The sequence below is a fragment of the Zootoca vivipara genome, chromosome 9, assembly GCF_965207765.1.
Source record: "Zootoca vivipara chromosome 9, rZooViv2.hap1.1, whole genome shotgun sequence".
Taxonomy (NCBI): Eukaryota; Metazoa; Chordata; class Lepidosauria; order Squamata; family Lacertidae; genus Zootoca; species Zootoca vivipara.
Genome location: NC_142592.1, coordinates 47,602,627 through 47,624,916, shown reverse-complemented (window position 1 = coordinate 47,624,916; position 22,290 = coordinate 47,602,627). Strand labels below are relative to the sequence as shown.

Sequence of the window (22,290 nt, the reverse complement as noted above, 5' to 3'; positions counted from 1 at the left end):
TAGAATGAGTAGCCAGACTGAAACAAAGGGATAGAATACAGAAATATTTAGACTTATAATGCTGTAGAAATTAATTGCCATTCAATGTGGCAACCCTCCACTGAGGGTCTTAAACTGTAAATGAGATATTGTGATCACAGTGTTGTCTGGTTACAATAGCTTAGTCCTACTGCGGATAAAAGAAATGTAACATGCAGAACGATGTGGCTGATTTTAAAAGCATCCTCGCTGATCCAAGCTTACTTAGTTCTCTCTGGTACTGAGCGCCTGCCAAAACAACTAGTGTCCCTGCTTATTTTGTGTGCTTAATTATAAAAGCTTTCGAAAAAGTGAAAACCCAGGTTGGTCGATAGATAGGAAGAGGGGTGCTTAGAATCCAAAAGTCTCCCAGCACTTTTAAGGAGTGTGGCCATCTTAATAATAGGATGTTAAAATTATGCAACTCTGACACTACAGGGCTATTTCCTCAAGGCATTGTTTTGAAAGCTTTTATTTGTCAACTTACTGAAAAGTGATACAGAATATCTGGTGGGTTTATCTTTCTTTTGGTTAGTATAATGCACTCAGTATCAGCAACACTGTTAACAGCAGCATCATTCAAGCTAAGTTTCTGATAAGATGGTGTCCAATTTGGTGGAGAAACTTGCAATCCCATTACTCACTGAGTTTCATGTTTAAAAAAATTCATTTAAACCGAAAGTAGTAGGGTGTGAATAAAAATCCATTTTGAGTATCAATCACATTCAGTGTTCTCCAAGTATAAAAAGTCACCCAAACTCCCATGTGGCATTCCTAAATACGTTCCAGAAATTAATCTTCAATGTTTAAAGGAGCAACTGGATTAAATATTGGCCTCTCCTTTTTGTCTTGTATCTTTCCGTAAGTAACTTCAAAATCCTTTTTTGTCCCATTCAGGTATTCCAGAGTTCTGCCTTTTAGACTGTATCCTATGGCATCTAATTTTTTCATCCTATATTGCACTATTTCTGCTGACAGTTCTAACACTGCAGGTGTTTGTTTAATTTGGTCCACAGAAATTCCCACCTTCAATAGCCCCTCCAATCTTTCTTCCAGAACTGGAACTGAGTAGTAGAGAAGGGCAGGGCATTTTATTATTAGCTCTTTTAATTCTTGATCACCGCATTTGAAGATGTTCTTGGAGAACAGCAGGCTGTTCTGCATGCTTCTAGGGTTAAGTTGAAAAACAAAACCCTTCAGCTTGGATAGCAGACTCAAAACTTCAAAGTCAGTGAATTTGTTCTTCTGGAAAAAACCCAAATTTTCTTCAACAGTGGCCGAAGAATTTAACAAAATAAATGGGTTTTGACTCAGTAATTTCAGCATCCAGTTCTTCATATTCTCCTGTGAACCGCCTAGCCTTATATAGCTACTTTGTAGGGTTTCTATCATATGCTTGTTCTTTGCAACAGGATTATAAAAAATATTTGATGCGCTTGTTAGGAGCCGGCTGATAACCGTATTTTTCAGTCCCAGATCTTTGAAGAACCTAATGTTGGCTTTCTGGTTTTCATAGTTTTTAACTATAAAAAAAGAGTCTGGGAACCGTTTTATTAATTCAACTAATTGTTTTTCATTTTGGCAGACTGATAACCACAATTCTCTCTGATAATGGATATCTGTAGGGCTACAAAGAATTGCCTCAGGACAACGTTCAAAAATATATGCCACAGAACTCTCGTCAGCCCCCATTTCTTGCAAAATCTTAGCTGTTTCCTTGAGGTGCGTCACCTCTTTTGAGAGCACCCATGGCTTTAGCCTACGGATCTTCTTGATATCCACACATAACTCATAGAGGCTTTGTACAGTGGCCTTGTTCTCTCCAGCAGCAACATCCGATGTATATCTAAAATGCAGTAAAAAGTTTCTGTTTTGTCTTTGATTCCATAAGGCTGAAAGAGCTGGCAACAGCAGGCGAGGCTGAGATCGCATAAATAGATTTGGAGCAACGTGGGTCATTTCAGTTTGTGATTTAGCACTATGTCTGAGAAGGCCTGAAAGAAAAGCATTTGAGATAATATTAATAATGTGCCATGTTCAACTTTTTTTTGTTGGGGGGGGGGGACAAGAAAATAATCTTTCCCCGCTTAGGGGATTTCTGCTCCTGTTTAACAACAATCTTTCCAGGCTGTAATTATGCTCCACTCTGTGGCAGTTGCATTCAAATATTCATATTTAAATAATGGGCATGCTGTGAAGTGCTTTGCACCTTCTGTCTCAGCCAGATATAAACGATAAACCACTGTTAATCAGTAGCAGAATTTATGTCAGTAGGTCAACAGAAACCTGCAACGCAAGAGGTTGGGTGCCTGTTGCCACACCTCCTGAGACCTAATGGGGGTTAAAATAAAACTGCACTTCCGGAGGAATTGATGAAGAGGAGCAAGGAATGGATGGGAAAACACAACAACCTGCTACGTCTTTATTGTTAAGGTATTGTTAGGTAAGTGCACCAGCCACCTTCACACAACCATGACAGTTACATCTATTTGTTTTCATTTTTTAAAAGGTCCCATTTCACAACCTTACTCTCGCCTATTTTGCGAGGCCTCTATTTTTTCACCATCACAGAAGCAGGTGGAACTTCAGGAGACTGCACACTATGCTTGTGGCAAAACATTAAGAGAGCTTCGGTCCCTTGAAGTACCATGGAGGTAGCCATGTTACTGAAAAACCCTCCCCACAGAGGCTCCCCTATTGTACAACTTTCATTATATGCTGAAGACGCACCTCTTTTTTTTATATTGATAGGAGTTTTTTTGGGGGGGTCAGTCTGGATGATGCCCCGAGTACCCTTCTAATCCTTGAGATCCTGGATCTGTGCAAGTTTGCCAAACCAGATCCTTTAAGGTAAAGATTTTGGCTAGCCACTTAAGCACTGCAATCAGGACAACCAAATAAGTTACCCTGCTGGGAAATTGGGGTGGGGTGTAGCAATATATTTAGGACGCATTCTAGTTGTGACTGCTATTTCTTTTTAAACTGATTATTAAAGAAAATATGGGAGGAATGTTATTTATTTTAAGGCTGGCATAAGGAGGACCGGATTTAGGTTTAATGATGCCCTAAGCTACTGAAAGTAATGGGGCCCTTTATATGTCCAGCTGTCCTTTGTCAACAACAAATTGTCGCTGTTTTTTGTGTTTAAGATGTTATGCTATAGGGGACCCAGGTGGCGCTGTGGGTTAAACCACTGAGCCTAGGGCTTGCTGATCAGAAGGTCAGCGGTTCGAATCCCTGTGACGGGGTGAGCTCCCGTTGCTTGGTCCCAGCTCCTGCCAACCTAGCAGTTCAAAAGCACGTCAAAATGCAAGTAGATAAATAGGAACCGCTACAGCGGGAAGGTAAACAGCGTTTCCATGTGCTGCTCTGGTTTGCCAGAAGCAGCTTTGTCATGCTGGCCACATGACCTGGAAGCTATACACCGGCTCCCTCGGCCAATAATGCGAGATGAGCGCGCAACCCCAGAGTCGGTCACGACTGGACCTAATGGTCAGGGTCCCTTTACCTTTATGTTATGCTATATGGTAATTTATGGACCTAATAGGTATCTAAAGCCATTTGCACATAACAAAATATGTATTTTATCAAAGTAATTGTTGAACTGAAATGCAATTAAGAAGAAGCATATTAATAGTGAAATAATTATTAAGCTTGAACTTAAAATGATTGGGGGCCCATTACTTACATCATAGGAGCCTACACAACACAAAACACTGTTGTTGTATGTAGGTTTTAATTTATTTGTTTTTTGTCTTGCATTTTGAAAATGTACATCCAGGGTGTTTTGTGTTTTTTTTTATTGGGGGGGGGGCAAGAGAGTAGGGCCCTAAACTACAGCTTGTTTATCTGATACGTAAATCCGGCACTGCAATGGTGGCCAGGTGTGTGCCAAATACTGTCCCTTCCAGTGAGAGATACTTACTAGGTCGGAGCTCAACCCACACATCGCCCTTGCTGGAAGACCGCCTGTTTCTCTTCCGTAAAGCTGCTGCGGCCGGGCTTTGCTACCGGTACTGCCTCCGTCATTCCCTCGAGACCAGGCCTCGGCGATCCCTTGGGCGCTTGACCTTGCACTGCCCTGTCCCGGATCCCCATCATCAGTGCAGACCCCGCGCGCGCGGCAGCTCCTGCGAGCCCAAAGTGCGACGCGAGGTCCGGAAGCGCAGCAAAAGGGCGTCTGAGTTCCCACCAAGGAAGAGGCGGCATTAACAGCCACCCGGGCAAGATTCTTGGCCGTACCATTCATAGTGCGAGGCAGAGGGAGGGGTGTGATGCTGGCGGAGCGAACCATTTCCACTTTTGCAACTCGGGGTGGTGGCTGTGGCAAGCCAGAGGAGTGATTTCAAACGGGTTTGTTGATGTTGTGTTTTTTTGTTTTTGTTTGTTTAAAGGGAAAATAAGCACAAGAGGAACATTTTGCTCCCTGCAACCACCCCTTTCCCATAGCAACCGCAAAGGACAGAAACTTTTATTTGCAAAAGAGTGGGAGAAATTGAGATACTTATTCACAGCATACGTTTTTAAAGCACATTTCTACCACTTTTAACACTCGTGGCTTTCCCCCAATGAGTCCTGGGAACTGTAGTGTACATAATGACCAGCACCCTCAAAAAGCTACTGTTCCCAGGGCTTGTCCGGGAGAGCTGTTCAAGTGAGCATTGGCATGGACTGACATTTATTCAGCTTTAAGTTTTGAAATTTGAAATGGTGTAAAGCGGACAATGGCTTCACTTATTGAGGAAACCCCCTTCATCTGATTGCCAATCTTGACTGACACAAGCACAAACAGAATACATTCCTTCCTGAAGCCATGAAGCATGCAGTTTAGTATGCAAGCTAAACATAAAAGTAAATGTTAATGTAATTGCCTAATTTTTAAGAAGTAGAAGAGGTTATTTTTACATAATTTTAGGCTAGATCAGTAACGCAGTAGTCAAAATACTACAGGTATAGATTCTAATTATTAGAAAAGCAACTTGCAGGAAACTGCATATTGTGGAAATCTTAGAAAGAAACAAAACTTTTCAGGTGCGGAAACATGTCATTAAAAGCACACTCAGGCAACACTAACACCACCTTGCACTTAATGTCATAACAAGCACCATATGATTAGCAAATTACAGGGTTTGTTGTACTAGCTTTCAAAGACATTAGATGCTTTTGGATTTCTTGCTTGCTTCATGGTACACAATGTTCTGCCAAGCCTTAGTACAGTACGTACTTAGTGCAAAGAGAACTAGTGTGGTCAGGGCTGGATTTAGGTTTGATGAGGCCCTAAGCTACTGAAGGTAATGGTGCCCTTTATATGTCCAGTTGTCCTTTGTCAACAACAAATTGTCGTCATCTTTTATGTTGAATATATGCTATATGGTAATTTATGGGCCTAATAGGTATCTAAAGCCATTTGCACATAACAAAATATGTATTTTATCAAAGTAATTGTTGAACTGAAATACAATTAAGGAGGATATTAATAGTCAAATACAATTAAGAAGGATATTAATAGTGAAATAATTATTAAGCTCTAACTGTTTATAGGTTTTATTTTATTTGTTTTTTATCTTATATTTTGGAAATGTACATCCAGGGGTTTTTATTCCTTTAAATTATTTGGGGGGGGGAGTTTGTTTAGCTCAGCGTTTCTTAACTGCTGTTCCGCGGCACACTAGTGTGCCGCGAGACGCTGGCTGGTGTGCCGCGACGTGCCGCGACGAGAAGGGCGATTTGCATTGTCACGTACCTGCCGGCCGCCAATAAGCAGCACTAACCCGCCGGAAAGCAATATTTCTCCTCCTCTTTCCCAAAGCTCAGTGCAAACGAGCCTGGCGGCCGCCAATACACAGCACTGACCCGCCAGACGGCTTGTGAAGCCTTATTACAGGAGATTGCAACCAACACAGCAATTGGCAAGTGTTTCTTACAGTCATAATTATAGTCAATATAGGGCGGCACAGAGTTAAATTTTTTAACTTTTTTAATGGTGGTGTGCCTCGTGATTTTTTTCACGGAACAAGTGTGCCGTGGCCCAAAAAAGGTTGAGAAACACTGGTTTAGCTGATATATGTAAATCTGGCCCTGAGTGTGGTACAACTATGCTTCTTCAGGAGTTCTTTATCCATCCAACCTTATATAAAGTGGGGAAAATTCAGCTCTTTAAATATGGCCATTTGCAAAGTCAAAAAGGTGCCTATTACGTATTATTTAAAGCTTTTTCTTTGTGGTCACTTTTGCAAAGTTGCTAACAATCTTTGACTGGCAAGACGCTGTTCATTCGATTATTTCCTGGTTGCTATGCAAAACTGAGACTGTCCCAGCTCCTGCCAACCTAGCAATTCGAAAGCATGTCAAAGTGCAAGTAGATAAATAGGTACCGCTCTGGCGGGAAGGTTAATGGCATTTCCGTGCGCAGCTTTGTCATGCTGGCCACATGACCCAGAAGCTGTCTGCGGACAAACGCCGGCTTATAGAGCGAGATGAGTGCTGCAACCCCAGTCGGACACAACTGGACCTGATGGCCAGGGGGCCCTTTACCTTTTATGCAAAACTGATAATCATTACCTTCACACACTCAACTCATTGCTACTGTAGTGATTATTGCACCCCTCTCAACGAAATACATGATTCCGACATGAGAAAATTCTTGCAGTGTGATAAGCTTCATTTCGGAGGAAAGCTGCTTATTGATAGCCCAAATTCACTAGGTACGGTACTTCCTCATTGAGAGCTAGTGACATAGTGAGCACTGGTGAAGCGGAGGAGGAATGAGAGAAGTGTGCAATTCCAGGATCTTTTTTCAGGGCAGGGGTAATGATATCGTCCGCTGGGCACCAGGATAATTTACACATCCTCTGCTTCAGCAAGTGAGGCTTTCACATTTTCCTATTATTTCAAATAGATTAGCATACAGAAAGTCAGGGAAATAATCAAGGAAAGGTTTGACCCCCCCCTTTTCTTTGTTGGGGTTTCTACTAAGGGCTGTGGGATGCGGGTGGCACTGTGGTCTAAACCACAGAGCCTAGATCAGCTAATAATTTTTTCAATTAAATAATGTGGTACCTACATTCTTAAGATACACAATCTTCATATGCCCCAGCTTCTAATTTAGCATAAAAGCAATCAACTGAAAGTGTAGGAAGCTATGGTTGAAGAAGCCCTGAATTGTTAAAAATATAGGTCAGTCTTTTTACAGGATTAGTTTCCTGTGAAACTAATCCTGTTGAGTTTGACCAAACTGCGGGAGTTTGACCAAAGTGCGGGAGGCAGTGGAAGACAGAAGTGCCTGGCGTGCTATGGTCCATGGGGTCACGAAGAGTCGGACACGACTAAACAACAAGAAGTTTCCTATGAAAGAGGGAGCACTGGAGATTTATGGTGTCTTTGTAGTAATCCACTTAATTGCAAGTGAATATGCTAAGCAGGTCAAGCACATACTAGATTCCCAGCGACATTATTTTGGCCCCATAAAACCTACACCACCTCATAGTATATGAAATAGAAGCTGTCTGCAACTCCCTCCCTCTCCCAAGCCTCTTAGGTGCTGTTAGACCAGGCATGTTTCCCAAGTGGGTGTGACCCAAGGTGGCTTGGATGTGAACACCTATATACCTCATTATCATGAAACCAAAGTCCCAAAGGCGAACTCTTCACATAATGTTGAAGATATTCTTCTGTTGCACAATTATCTGGATGTGCCCTAGGCTGTGTACACACTAAACCTACAAAACACATTCGAAGGGTATTCTTTCCCTCAAAGAATTCTGAGCACTGTGGTTTGTTAAGGGCTGCTGGGAATTGTAACTCTGTGAAAGGTAAACGAACAGTGCCCAAAATTATTTGCAGAAAAGAATGTTTCAAATGCTTTGTGTGTATACAACCCTAGTCTTCAAATTCCCACTAAATCAGCACCTCAATTTATTTATCCCATCAAACTGGCTTTCTCCTGTCCCATTATGGAAGCTGTGAGGGGAGAAAGTAGGACAATGGCTCCACTCTTGCAACCACATTACTGTTATTTTATTATGTTGTAATTGTTTTTGTTGTACTATTGTCTCCCATTCTTTGTGGAGTGTGAAAGAGCCATTAGACGCTCGGGATTACCAAGGCAGTGCATTAGACGCTCTGGATTACCAAGGCAGTTCCCACATGATAGTAATCTGCATGGTTGAAATAAGTACCAAAACCCGCCTTCCCTTCTGTGTCTCCTCATTTGCCCCAGCAACTCTGTCAATGCTGCAGGTCCTTGGCAGCCAGGGACTGGCCTAGAGGGGCTCTCAGATGACATAATCTGGGTTATCGAGTAATGTGAGTTTTTACACTTTTTGTAAAAAATATCCCACCAAAAACTGTATATCGAAGGTCTCGAAACTATCTTTTGCGAAAGATCTGCAAAAGTCAATTTCCAATCCACAATTACCAACACTCAGCTGCATCCTTATATTGGTGGGTGAACCTTTTAAGTGAACTGGCACACTGGTACATAAAGCACGAGCAGAGGTGATGGTGGGGTGTTGCCCTAAGGAAGAAGTTCTGGGTTTCTATTTGGCTGCAGAGCGTGGCGAACTAAGTAATAATATTTAAAAAAAAATGCAGCGCATGACCCGGACCGTAACAGCAGCAGGGCAGAAGCCCTGCTGCGAGGTGACAGGAAGGCCGCTGCCTCCTCACGCACTTCAGTTACATAACGACGACTTCTCAAAGGTTCGCACTGCCTCTTGCCGCCCGCTCGCTCCAGGCCGCCCCCGTCGCCATCCGTGCGAGCGGAAGGACCCGAACAGTGCGCGCGTCCACGCCTCACCCATGTGTTGCAAACACGAGCCTCGCACTGGCTGGTCCAGGCGGCTGCAAAAAAAAAGCGGGGAGGGGGGGGAGTAGATACACAAGCGCGCGCACCCCGTGCGTACGTGCACGCGCGTATATGTAACCCAGCGGCTCCGGCGCCCGCGCGCATTTACGCGGCTCGCCAAGCGCTTAGCAAAACCTCCACCGAAGCCTCGTGCTCATCCGGGACATTCGCGCCCGCCCTGAGGGCGTGACCAGGAGGCCTGTTAGCCACGCCCCCTGGCCTCATTTTATTTGTTTGTTAGATCCTTCGTCCGTCTACTGAGGGCGGCTCGAGGCTGGAGCTTTGCCGTTTCAGACGAGCTCGTACCTCTGTGTGTGTTTTGACAGTGCTTTAAAGAAAACCGTTAAGTTTTGTTGCTTTGATTCTCTCAGCCCCGCGTTGCTCCCGATCTCTGCGCTGCGCGCGGAGGGAGATACCCGCTCCCTCCCTCCGCCCGTCAGAAATCCGTAAACACATTTCAGAAACGTGAGGCGGCTGGAGGTCACGTGCCGCGTGGGCAGCCAATGGGGAAGAGGGGGCGGCGCTTGGCGGCTTCTGTAGTGCAGGGTTGCTGCGTAGAGTCACAGGGCGGGCGGCGAGGAGAGCGGCGGCAGGTTTGTGGCTGCGTGAGAGAGAGGGGGGGGGGAATCCAGGAGGGAGTCGTCTCGCGGCACTAACCGCCGTCCGTTCAGCTCGAGCCGGGTCTGCGTCGAACTCCGCGGAGCTCTTCGAACCTCCATCTCATAACCGGCAACTGCGTGGAGAGGGCCCGGGGCTGAGGAAAGAAGGGGTAATGCGTTTCCCGCTGGAGGCCATCGCCACTGCCGCCGGAGCTGTTGCCGCCTCCACAGCCGCAGCTGCCGCCTCCACCGGGTCCTAGAGCCGCTGCTGCTGCAGCCTACGGCCCCGGCCTCCTGCTCCCCTTGGCTTCCCTGCTCCTTCTTTTGTATAATCCCCCCTGAGGGTGTTTCCCCTCAGTGGCGGGACTCCGGCTCGGCATGAGCCGCGACGCCAATTTCATTTATCCCTGAGGAGCCGGCAGCTCTTTCCTCCGACTTCTCTCCCCACACCCTCCGCCTCTACGTCCAGCGGCCTCCGCCACCAGGAGAATTTGTGAGGGGAGTAACGGGGCGCCCCTCGGAAGATGGGAGTGAACGCGGTGCACTGGTTCCGCAAGGGGCTCCGGCTCCACGACAACCCGGCGCTGAGGGAAGTCATCCAAGGCGCCGACACGGTGCGCTGCGTCTACATCCTGGACCCCTGGTTCGCGGGCTCCTCCAACGTGGGGATCAACCGGTGGAGGTCAGTGAACTGGATGCGTGGGCGCGAGGATGCGGCTCGTTTTTATTTTGCCAGTCGGTTTTTATAAATCCCCATTCAGAAGGTTCCCGGTTGCGGGTAGGAAAGGGGGGGAGGAAATGGGAGAGGTTTGGGCGTCGTCTGCGCACGCGTGTTGGCTGCTGGTTATACAACGCCGATTCAGGTACTATGTAACGCCGGTGAAATGAATCTTGACGTCCTGGCACTCGGAGCTAATGAAAGGACGGCGCACTTCGGCCATCCGCTTCTGTTCTCACGCATATTGTAACTTGATTTTTAAAGCTTGCCGTTTCCTATGAGAACGGATTGCGTCGTTAACTACTTAAGCAACTGCGCTTCTCTCACTGCATGTAAAAGAGTGCTGATTTAAAGCGATGAATAATTTCTAGCCCATGTTGGTGGTGTCAAAAGGATTTTTGGGTACTCAGAAAAGCTGTATAGTTCAATACTTATACAAACAGAGCTGGTCCAATTAAAAAAACAAAACAAAACCCACTTCATCTTCCCTCTGTTTCCTGTTCTCCAGAGAACAGGGTAACAAATATTTGTAAACGGCTCCAAAAGTTATGCCCATTACATGTTTGTCACTTTAATGCCCTTGCTGTGCAACAGAGGCTTTGCCGTCCTGGGTTATATATGTGTGGCCATGATGCTCACCTTCCTCTTGCTAGCTATGACCTCCTCCTAATTATGCCCTTTTCAGTTTCTTCCTGATGCTGGCAGCACTGAGGCAGTTGCACTTGCAGTTCCTTCTGTTGCTGTGCAAAGCAAGACATAACCTCACTTGGATATTTCGCAAGCAGTATTATGCTTGTTTTCCAACCACAGGCATTTTAAGGCTAAGAGGCCTACTAAAAGTTGCTTCGAATCAATAAAACATTGGAGAAAATTATTATTACTAGTATATTGTTCCAAATGGTGCTGAAAAGTTAGGCAATGAGAGCTGTACTGTAGCTGACTTTTTTGGTGAGTTCAAACTTAATAGGATAGTTCTTGTCACATGAACACTGTTCAAAACTGGTGTCTGGTCAGTAGCAAAGGTAGACAAATGATATGGACCACTTTGACATTCGTGGAACACAACAAAGATGAAGAGGATTATCAATCGTTGTAAGGAGTGTGCAGGTCTTTCAAATGAAGCTTCTTAGTCAGTTGCATTCTGAACTAATTAAACCAGTTTATTTTGAACCAGAACTGCTAGATAATTCACAGATAACTAGAAAACTTGGTACATAATGCTGGGCAACTTTTACTTGAAGTAGAATGTGTGGGGGCAGGTACAGGAGGCTAGTCTAGTTTTCTAGTTTATATTATGCTACTTACTATGCAGTATGGTTGGTAGCAATTTCTTGGTAATGGCAGATAGCAAATATTTCTGCCAGGGCCTCTTTTGGGTCTGGATTTAAGCTGCTAAAGGTATGTTGTCATTCGTTCACCATTTTAAAAATTGTGACTTTAGAAGTCAAAAATAGGGTACAGTATTGAATGAATACTTGTTAAAATATATCAACACTGTATAGTAGGCACAAGGCAATACAAGTGGAGATGCTTAAAACTATACAAATGCTGAGTATGCTGTGAGATATAAGGAAAATGCATAGTACACTTGTGAATGAATTTTATCTATTGCTGTCATACTAACATGCCAGATACCTCGTGTGGTACTACTGACCTCCTTTCTCTTGTCCCCATTCCTGGTCCATTTGTTATACAGTAGTTCTCATAATGTAAAAGCTTTAAAGTTGAGTCTGAGTTTCTTTGTGTAATGTTTTTAATGCACCTTATTTCTTAGCTAACAAGTTGTTCAAGACAAAAGTGGCTCAGAATATTTGTGACAGATCCTGTGTACTTCATTCTGTAATGTGTTGTAGTAAGACTTCTGTGAATCTTGCTTTGAATTAAGTGGCTAGCTTTCATTTGGATGTTGTGGGAGTCAGAACGGTTTTAGAATTTCTCAAGTTTTGCATTAAATTAACATTGAGATATTATATTAATTAAAACTACTTTGAGACATATTATGTGAAGTGGCAATAAATATTTCAAAAAAGAAACCAATATTCATTGTTTAAAAAACTTTTTTTGGTCCTGGGATAAATGGCGTACTGAATATGTGTCAGTTTTGAGTATTTGCTGTCACTCCTTGATTTGTTCTTAGATTTTCTTGGTTAATGTATGGCAAACTTCCTTTTGTAAATTTATTACACGTTCAGCAATACTTCATATGCATAATTTTTTCTTACATTGTAAATTAATTGCTGGGGTAGTAGATGAAGGCAATGTGAAGCATTCTCTCTTTTGTTCTTGAACACTGGTAAAATGCAATACCAATTATTCATTAAACAATTAGCCACAACAAAAAGGACTTCATAGGTCAGGGATTATCAGTTATTTTTTAAAAGATTAGATCTAGGCCAGAAGTGTACTTAATTCTTAAAAGGAAATAATATTGTATTCACTTTTTAAAATGCTTAGGGGGCTGGTTAGACATATACTGTATCATGGGGCCATTTCTGTCATTAGTCCCAGGGGCCTTTGGTGTCTTATTCTTTAGTTAGCTAGCTTACAAGACTTAAGATTTTTTAAGGTTCTAATAAAGGTATTGCCTGATAGTGGATCATTTTTCTTTAACCGACAAAGCTTTACATGCTTTTATTGTCTCTTTTATTCGTCACTGTATACCTGAGGTAAGTATTACCATCATCAAAACTGAGTGCCTTGTGAATGTTGCCTTGGGTCCTGCAGTTGCGGAAAGTTGGAGTATAAATAAATAAAAGTTGACTGGTAGTGGCATTCATAATTTGAGTTAAGGAAATTCATTGTGACAGAGAACGGTAACTGGAGTAAGTAGGTAGAACAGCCTTTCTTCAACATGCTGCCCTCCAAATGTTTTGGGCTCAGGTTTTATCATCCCAGACAATGTGTCATGCTTATTGAGGCTGATGGGAGTTGGAATTTGAAACATTTGGAGGGCACCGGGTTGGGAAAGCTTAAATAGAACACTGGACTTCTGTCTCAGCTAGCCACAGATTCAGTGACTTGCCTGTTTGAAAAAAATGGGGGGGGGGAGCATTTGCAGCGGGTGCTGTAAATATGAATTAAGAATGAGTTGAGAATTGAAAGGTTCCACTAAATACAGTCATACCTCGGGTTGCGAACGTGATCCATACGGGAGGCACATTCACAACCCGCAGTGCCGCGTCTGCTTGTGCGCACACGTGTGATGTCATTTTGTATCTTTGCGCATGTGCGAGCACCGAAACCCGGAAGTAACCCATACCGGTACTTGCGGGTTTGGCGCAGTCCGTAACCTGAAAACACGCAACCCACAGCATTCGCAATCCAAAGTATGACTGTATATTGTAACTTTGTGTAGTACCAAACAAACATAACTGCTACTGCTGTATTACTTAAATTAGTCTTCTTGAAACTGTTTGTATGCCTTGTTCTGGGCAGTATAATCATTTGTAGACATGTTTTAAAATTCCAATGGAACCTCGAGTTACGTACTGTCCTCCTTACAAATGCATTGGGTAACGAGCTCTGCTAACCCGGAAGTAGATGCTTCTGGTAGCGAACTTGCTCCGGGATGCGAGCGGAAGTCGCGACGCGGCCCCATTAGCGAAAGCGTGCCTCAGGTTAAGAATGGTTTTGGCTTAAGAACGGACCACAGTAAATATATAAATGTTAACATTGATCAGATATGTAATTTTATTTTTTGCATTTGGAACAATAATCTTTCAAACATGTTTTTAATTGATTTACCTCTGCAAGAGTCATGTTGTGTTTTAACCCATGTTTTCTGAAATGGGTGCATAATTCTGGTGTAGAGCAGGGAGTATATTCACTATATTTTGATGACAATACGTTAAATGAATGGCTTCCCTGCTCCCCCTGAAAATCCCCTTGTCAGGCAAATAGGATCCAGTTCCTGGAATCCTCAGGAGGAAAGAGTGCTGTTGTGCTCAGGTCCTACTTAAAGGCTTCCATATGCAACAGGATGGCCACTGTGAGAACAGGATGCTGGACTAGGTGGATCAATGGCCTGATCCAGCAGGGCTATTCTTATGTTCTTGTGTAAATATAGTGGGTATAAGAGGAATCTGATGGAATGGGGATAATCAGTGTCCTTTCAGGGCTCTCCTGAATACATAGCGAAGAAATGTGTCTTAAGAGTGGTGTAGCACTGCATGTCAAGGAGGGCATAGAAACCAATCTAGAAAAGGTACAAACTCCTCCACAGAAGCAGGGTTTGAAAAATAATGTCATTATTGGAGACATATTATCATGCTCCTCCCCCCAATCAAGTTGAACTTGAAATGGAGAAATAAACCAGAGGGATCAAAAGTGTTAATAGTGGGTGACATTGCATAGAGTGATATAATGACAAAGAGACAATGTTTTTAGATACCCTAAATGACTGTTACTTAAAACAGTTGGCTAGGGAATGGATGGGGCGTGGAGCTGGAATTAATTGTGTTGACCAGGACCCTAGAGCAAGATGTAAGTGTTGCTAAACTAAGGGGAACAGTGACCACAGTGATATGAAATTCAAGATACGTGTAACTGGAAATTGCCAAGAGATATCCAAGTTTCTGTGTACACTATATCTTTAAAGCACATTCTTTCCCTCAAAAAATCTGGGCACTGTAATTAGGAGTTGATGGGAGTTGTAACTCTGTGAGGGCCGAGCTACAGCGCCCAGAATTCTTTGAGAGAAAGAATGTTTTGAACATTCTTTAAAACTATAGTGTGTACACAGTGTACACAGTCCAAAACAGTCACATTTGACTTAGAAAAGTAAACTTACTTTTAAAATGAGTATGAAAGGGAGAGTCAAGAGAATCACATCTCTTTTAAAAGCTTGGAGGATATTTAAAGCCATGGCAATAGAAGGTCAACTAGAACATATGCTACAGATTCAGGTGCAAGAAGGCATTCCCCCCCAGAAAATTGAATAAGAGAACATGAAAGCAAAAAGAAGCAAAAAATTATGCAAAAGAGGGAAGCAGAGGGAAGGAATTGAGTTATTGTTAGATACATTAGCAGCACAATCCTACATGTGTCTGCTCAAAAGTAAGTCCCATTGAAACTGGCTATAGGGTTGAAGCCTAAAACAATCAATAAAAACTGATATGTTTGACTATGTTGGAAACAGAAACTGTCCAAGACATGTTTGGATCCTGTTAAGAGATGGAAAGGTGTGCTAGGGAAAGATTGAGAGCTTGGAAAGAGAGTTCTAGTACTAACTGACAGATAACTGGGGCAATAAATCTACTTGAGTTCTTAAGGAACCCAAATGTAAAATTGCTGAGATTCTTACAATACAGTAATATATGTTGTTGTTGTTGTTTAGTCGTTCAGTCGTGTCCGACTCTTCGTGACCCCATGGACCATAGCACGCCAGGCACTCCTGTCTTGCACTGCCTCCCGCAGTTTGGTCAAACTCATGTTCGTAGCTTCGAGAACACTGTCCAACCATCTTGTCCTCTGTCGTCCCCTTCTCCTAGTGCCCTCAATCTGTCCCAACATCAGGGTCTTTTCCAAAGATTCCTCTCTTCTCATGAGGTGGCCAAAGTATTGGAGCCTCAGCTTCACGATCTGTCCTTCCAGGGAGCACTCAGGGCTGATTTCCTTAAGAATGGATAGGTTTGATCTTCTTGCACTCCATGGGACTCTCAAGAGTCTCCTCCAGCACCATAATTCAAAAGCATCAATTCTTCGGCGATCAGCCTTCTTGATGGTCCAGCTCTCACTTCCATACATCACTACTGGGAAAACCATAGCTTTAACTATGCGGACCTTTGTCGGCAAGGTGATGCCTCTGCTTTTTAAGGTGCTGTCTAGGTTTGTCATTGCTTTTCTCCCAAGAAGCAGGCGTCTTTTAATTTCGGGACTGCTGTCACCATCTGCAGTGATCATGGAGCCCAAGAAAGTAAAATCTCTCACTGCCTCCATTTCTTCCCCTTCTATTTGCCAGGAGGTGATGGGACCAGTGGCCATGATCTTGGTTTTTTTTGATGTTGAGCTTCAGACCATATTTTGCGCTCTACTCTTTCACCCTCATTAAAAGGTTATTTAATTCCTCCTCACTTTCTGCCATCAAGGTTGTGTCATCTGCATATCTGAGGTTGTTGATATTTCAACAGTAATATATAACTTGTCCCTAACATTAGCTTCTATACTAGAGGGCTGGAAAGTAGCTAATTGAACATCCAGGAAATTACCAGCTAATTATAAAAACTGTTCTGTATAAATTGGTAGAAAGCACTATCAAATAAGCAAGTTTCTGCCCTGCTAACATTTTTTTTGAGAGAATCAAGAACTGAAAGGATAGGGAAGATCAAAATGATCAGGTGGAGTATAGTCCCCACAAGGAAATGTCACACTGGCCTGGTTTCTGTGACATGGTAAACAAGACTGACTTACTGGAGTTGTATGGGCTCCTGGAGATAAGCTCTAAACTGCATTGCTCCTCCCCAGTCTTGAATAGTCCCATGGTGAGCTAAGCAAAAGTTTGACTTCCCTAGTAGTTTGAATCCAGTGCTGTGGTTAAGCACTCTCCTCACTAACCATGAATTGTAGCCTAGGGTTATTCCTGTATTGCATGTGGACAAGACTGTTTTGGGAGGGAAGAATTGTTCAGTATGGCTCTAAATTTGCATACTGGCCCAGTATAACAACACACTATAGTTTGAATATGAATGAACTGACATGAACTGCAGGCCCACTTGCCAACCTCTTTCCCTTTTTACTCCATGAGAAATGATATAAAGCTTGTATTACTGGTTAGCAACATATTCTTTGTTGCTGCAGCCAAACTGGCAAGGAATTGTTTGTTCACACTACAAATTGCTAACAAGCCAGAATACCAAACCAGGATTGAAGTTTGTCTGTGTGATTTGCTTCCTACATTTTTATCTCTAGTGTTTTGACCCTTATCTTAAATGGTATTACTTTCAGCAGTCTTAAAATTGTCCACAAGTAAAACACATAACTGTTTAAATGTGGAACAGTATTAAGTAACCACATATTTAATAGGTATAAGCTTTTTACTTACAAGTATGTGTGGTCACCTGTGGAATAGCCTGTTGTTAGGCCTTCTCTGCATTTATTTATTTATTTATTTATTCACACACACACACACACACACACCACTTGATTGGAAAAAATGTTAAAATGGGTTAGAAAAATATAAAACAAATATGAGAAAAAATCAAAACTATATTGAGTTACTCTGTTTCTGTCTGGTGGCACTGGTTAACTTTACTTTCATATTGATTGGGCATCAGCAAAAAGGTTATGGTAACTGAAGGAATCCCTAAAATTCTAAGAAATTCTCATTGTGAGTCACTCTCAAGGCTTTGGGCAAATTTTCATTCCCCCCTCATTTATTAGACCCAAAGGTCTCTAAGCGACTTACAGCAAAAAAAAAGATACACAATACCATAAGAGGGAAATCATATACATCAATATTTTATATAACATAACATCTGGGGCGGGGGGGGGGGGGTAGCAAACAGCATTAACAATACAGTGGTACCTTGGGTTACAAATGCTTCAGGTTACAGATGCTTCAGGTTACAGACCCCAATAACCGAGAAATAGTACCTCGGGTTAAGAACTTTGCTTCAGGATGAGAATAGAAATCGCGCGGCGGCAGCGGGAGGCCCCATTAGCTATAGTGGTACCTCAGGTTAAGAACAGTTTCAGGTTAAGAACCAACCTCCAGAACGAATTAAGTTCTTAACCCGAGATACCCCTGTACTCAAATAACAAACAGCAATACTCTGACCCATTAATCAGCAAATAAAACCTCAAGCTTCCCCAGTCCAAAAATCATTCACATAAAAACACCCCCCTCCCCATTTTAACCTCTCCACTCAGAAGTATGGTGTCAACACCATCTGTTAGAAATCTGGTGGATGGGTTCAGTGTCTTCCATGGATGATTTGGCATCTCTCCTCTCCCTTCATGGGGAGAACAGTAGAAAGCAAAGCAGGAAGATGGTAATGAGAGTTTAACCTGCCTTGCAGTTCACCCGGCTACTGCTCCTCTTCTGTTGTTGGTGAGGGAGTGGTGGGTGATTGTAATCATAACCACTATATAACTACAGGAGGTCAGAAGAACAGTGCATACAAGCACTACTTCCAGCTTGGGCAAGAGGGGACAGACAGTCATGGTGCTGTTGCACTTGTAAACTCTTTTCTCCTGGTACTCAAGCTACATAACTGTCCCTTTAAGAAACAGATTGTGGCAGGTAGAATGTAGGTAGGTGGTTTTCTCTTTCTCTCTTGGTAATAATTTCTAAAAGGCAGCACCTTTCTTTATTTTGTCTCTTAGGTTGGGATTTAATTTTATGCAGAGTTCTATCTGACTTTATTTCTGGATAAAAAATGCAAATAAATGTTTAATTGATCAACAAAAGATAATTGATATCAAAAATTATTTTAGAGCATCCTACTTTATCAGCCTTATACATGGTGAATGCTGACGAGAGCTTTTGAAACTACAAGACTGACATTCTGAAGCATATTAAAGCATTTCATAGGACAGTTTGATACTGCTGTCTGGGATATCACTTTTTTAAAAAAAAGAAAAATAGCTTCTGTGTAAGATGATAAAATGAACAAAAACAGTAGCATCATTAGTCCTTTATTTGTCTGAATACTTCAGCTAAGACACCATAGACCAGTACAGTTGTATAACTAACTGAATGAGTCATCTGTTAAAGAAGCACATGTTTTGAGAACTGAATAATGTCAAGCAGTATATAAAGATTTGGTATACCGGAGAAGACCAGTTTGTTCAGTTACGTATAAATACAGTACAGTTTGTACACTGATAGTGACACAATAGACCTTCCTTGCATGAGCAAATGTGTGTACCTGCTATATTCAATGTGATATATAGATGATGGAAGAGTCTGTCCTAGAAACCTTTACCTCTTTATCTGGCATAAATTCTATTTCTGATAAGCACATGTAAATAGATTGCACAACACTTTTTCTTCCATGAGTTCTTTCTATTGTTGATTCTCATTGCGATGGACATTCTTAAATAGCATTTTCATTAATGGGAATCCAAACATGGAAGATTTTAAATTTAGTTTTTGTGTTTGCTTTTAATTGCATGACTAGAGTAAGTGTTCTCACTAGTTTAATTCTCTTGTTCATTGAAGCAATATCAGTTCTGCTTTTCAGGATCATGGATCCTTCCAAGGCAATTTATACTTAAAATAAAAAGTGACAACAATAATGCAACATTGTTAACTACAGAATTTAAATCAATATAATGTTGATATCCTGTACTAAATAAAAACAAACCAACAGCAGATGATATAACCATATGTATTACAGCCACCCACTCACACTTAGTAGAGGATACCAGCTTAACCAGTTGGAAATGTAAAGTGTGTAGGATCTGTCTAAAAGAAATCTGAACAGCTGTCAGAGAAGGAAGTTCTATAAATGGGACTGCCACCAAAAATCCTATCTTATCTGTCTGCCAGGCTAATTGTACCCACAGCCTCTGAGGCTGATCTTGAAGACCTAGGCAGCTTCCTGTGTGTAGGTGATCCTTCAGGTATCCCAGTCCCAAACCATTAAAGGTTTCAAAGGTTATAAACACCACTTTGAATTTGACCTAAAAATGAACTGGCAACCATTGAAACTGTTAAACTATTGTAGTCTGAGCACTCTGAAGTGTCTCCAGAGGCAGCCCCACATGGAGTGCTTTACAGTAGTCAGTCTGGATTTAACCAGGACATCACTAACTGAGTCAAGATCTGCTTCATCTGAACTTGGTAAAGGGCACTCCTTGTCACTGCCACCATCTGTGCTATAAATGCCCATTATGCTTACTCACCTAAATTCTATGTTATAATTACATTCTATCTAGTGATGTTTCATATTTTCCCAGGTTCAAAAAATAGTGCTTTGTCAGAACTGAAAAATGTAATATTATTGAAACTAGATGCTAACTACAGAAATTTATGTAGATAGTGTACAGAAATGAGCGTTTCTTACACACACAAAAATGATTTTGTGACACTGCCTTAAAGAAGTTGAGAAATTTTTGGTGGAAGTGGATTTGCTAGCTCAGTTGATAAACTCCCCCCCCCCCACTCATCTGTTGGGTGGAAAAATGTATGAGATCCAAAAAGAAGTAATTAATAAGTAATAAAATTAACATTTTCAGAGTTAATTGAAAAGCTCTAATGACAAGCAATAAAAACATCTTAATTCACAAGGTGAGCCTCCCCCCCCCATTTTTTCAAAATCGAAAAAAGGGTGAAATTCCATGTTAGTTATACATTTCAATATGTCAGCATTAGTATGGCTTAAGTGGGTATTGTCTACTCTTTACGTCAGGCATGTCCAAAGTCTGTTTCAGGGGCCTAATCTGGCCTGCCGGTCAGTTTAATCTGGCCCCTGTGGCAGTTTAGTACCTGGGGTAAAATCCTAAAAATTGTGCCCCTGAAGGACCAGGTGCGCAGCCTGGGAGTCATTTTGGACTCACAGCTGTCCATGGGGGCACAGGTTAATTCTGTGTCCAGGGCGGCTGTCTACCAGCTCCATCTGGTAAGCAGACTGAGACCCTACCTGCCCGTGGACTGTCTCGCCAGAGTGGTGCATGCTCTGGTTATCTCCCGCTTGGACTACTGCAATGCGCTCTACGTGGGGCTACCTTTGAAGGTGACCCGGAAACTGCAATTAATCCAGAATGCAGCAGCTAGACTAGTGACTGGGAGTGGCCGCCGGGACCACATAACACCAGTCCTGAGAGATCTACACTGGCTCCCAGTACGTTTCCAAGCACAATTCAAAGTGTTGGTGTTTACCTTTAAAGCCCTAAACGGCCTCGGTCCTGTATACCTGAAGGAGCGTCTCCACCCCCATCATTCAGCCCAGAAACTGAGATCCAGCACTGAGGGCCTTCTGGCGGTTCCCTCATTGTGAGAAGTGAGGTTACAGGGACCCACACAGACGGCCCTCGGTGCTGGACACAAGATGTCAAGGCAAGAAGCGACTATTTTACTTTTAGAAGACAACTGAAGGCGGCCCTGTTTAGGGAAGTTTTTAATGTTTGATGCTGTACTGTTTTTAATATTCGGTTGTAAGCCGCCCAGAGTGGCTGGGGAAGCCCAGCCAGATGAGCGGGGTATAAATTTTATTTATTTATTTATTTATTTATTATATAAATAACCCTCAACTTCAATCCTAAAAAAAGCTCAACAACTTTGGTCGGCCCTTTGATTGGCCCTTCACTTCATCAAATCTGGCCCTGTTTGAAAAAAGTTTGGACACCACTGCTTTATATATGTTGACTTTCAATATTCAGGTTTAACTTCTGTGCATCCATACTTCTGAGCAAAGTTTTTGAGTCCTAGAACTTTCATGATAGAAAATCTGAACTATAGTTTTGGTGGGCATTTTGATCCATTGTGCCATAAGAATGGAAGAACTGCTTTAGTCTGTACTGTAGCACTTTGGTCAGTAGCCCTACGTAGATATTGTTCTGACTGCTGCCTATAAATGGTAAAAATTACTATTTGTGATACTATTTGATCACATGCATTTGGGAGAATGGAGGAAAACTAGATTGGTAGACTTCCTTACACTGTACTATATCCTTTCATATTGTGGAAGGCTTTCTTATACTATTTCTTACACCTTTCATAGCACAGTTGTAATTTTAAAACAAGTCTTTTTGAAATTTGAATATTGTGTGTTCAAATATGTAATTCTTCTGCAAATTATCAGATAGTTTAGCTATGGTACCCTTTTCTGTTTCAGCAAATGTCTGATTTATTTCTGGCTGGTAATGCAGTGTGATCTCTTCAAAACATTGCAGTGATTAACTTGAAATTCTAGTTATGAAACTGTTGTAGCATGATCCTTCAAGTAGGTCATTGTGACGGGAGTAGTCCAAACAGGCTGCTGGTTGCTAGAGCAACGACCTATTTAAGAAGCCCTTTCTGTTGATTCATATTGAAACAATCCTTTAGAAATCATATAAGGAAATGAATTAAGAGCTAACACAGATGGAGAGAAATATTAAGAGTTTGTTATACTGGGTGTCTTTCTCTTCCCCACTCCCTTTCCCCAATCTGTTGGGGACTTTGAAGA

At 42.3% G+C, this 22,290-nt stretch overlaps 2 protein-coding genes across 7 annotated transcripts in view; one reads left to right on the top strand and one right to left on the bottom strand.

The window, feature by feature from the left end:
• Positions 1-474: 474 nt before the first annotated feature.
• Positions 475-4,281, bottom strand: MTERF2 (mitochondrial transcription termination factor 2). The gene is made up of 2 exons (XM_035128470.3): positions 3,944-4,281; positions 475-2,012 (listed from the first exon to the last, which is right to left on the bottom strand). Exon 2 carries the CDS (start codon positions 1,975-1,977, stop codon positions 811-813), a length of 1,167 nt encoding a protein of 388 aa, XP_034984361.2. The 5' UTR covers positions 1,978-2,012; positions 3,944-4,281; the 3' UTR covers positions 475-810.
• A 5,144-nt stretch (positions 4,282-9,425) lies between these two features.
• Positions 9,426-22,290, top strand: part of CRY1 (cryptochrome circadian regulator 1) — a 35,346-nt gene continuing 22,481 nt past the window's right edge. For 4 of the 6 annotated variants that reach the window (XM_035126919.3, XM_088676733.1, XM_035126918.3 and 1 more), the window contains exon 1: positions 9,426-10,144. In XM_035126919.3, the coding sequence (XP_034982810.2) occupies positions 9,987-10,144 (158 nt within the window). In that variant the 5' untranslated portion in view covers positions 9,426-9,986. Of the gene's footprint in view, positions 10,145-10,906; positions 11,129-18,292; positions 18,431-22,290 lie in introns of those variants that run through there. The other 2 variants (XM_088676734.1, XM_088676735.1) reach the window with 2 other exon arrangements.

What these genes read in the sequence shown, in the direction of transcription:
- MTERF2 (XM_035128470.3), bottom strand. Translation starts at nt 1,977, where the DNA reads ATGACCCACGTTGCTCCAAATCTATTTATGCGATCTCAGCCTCGCCTG.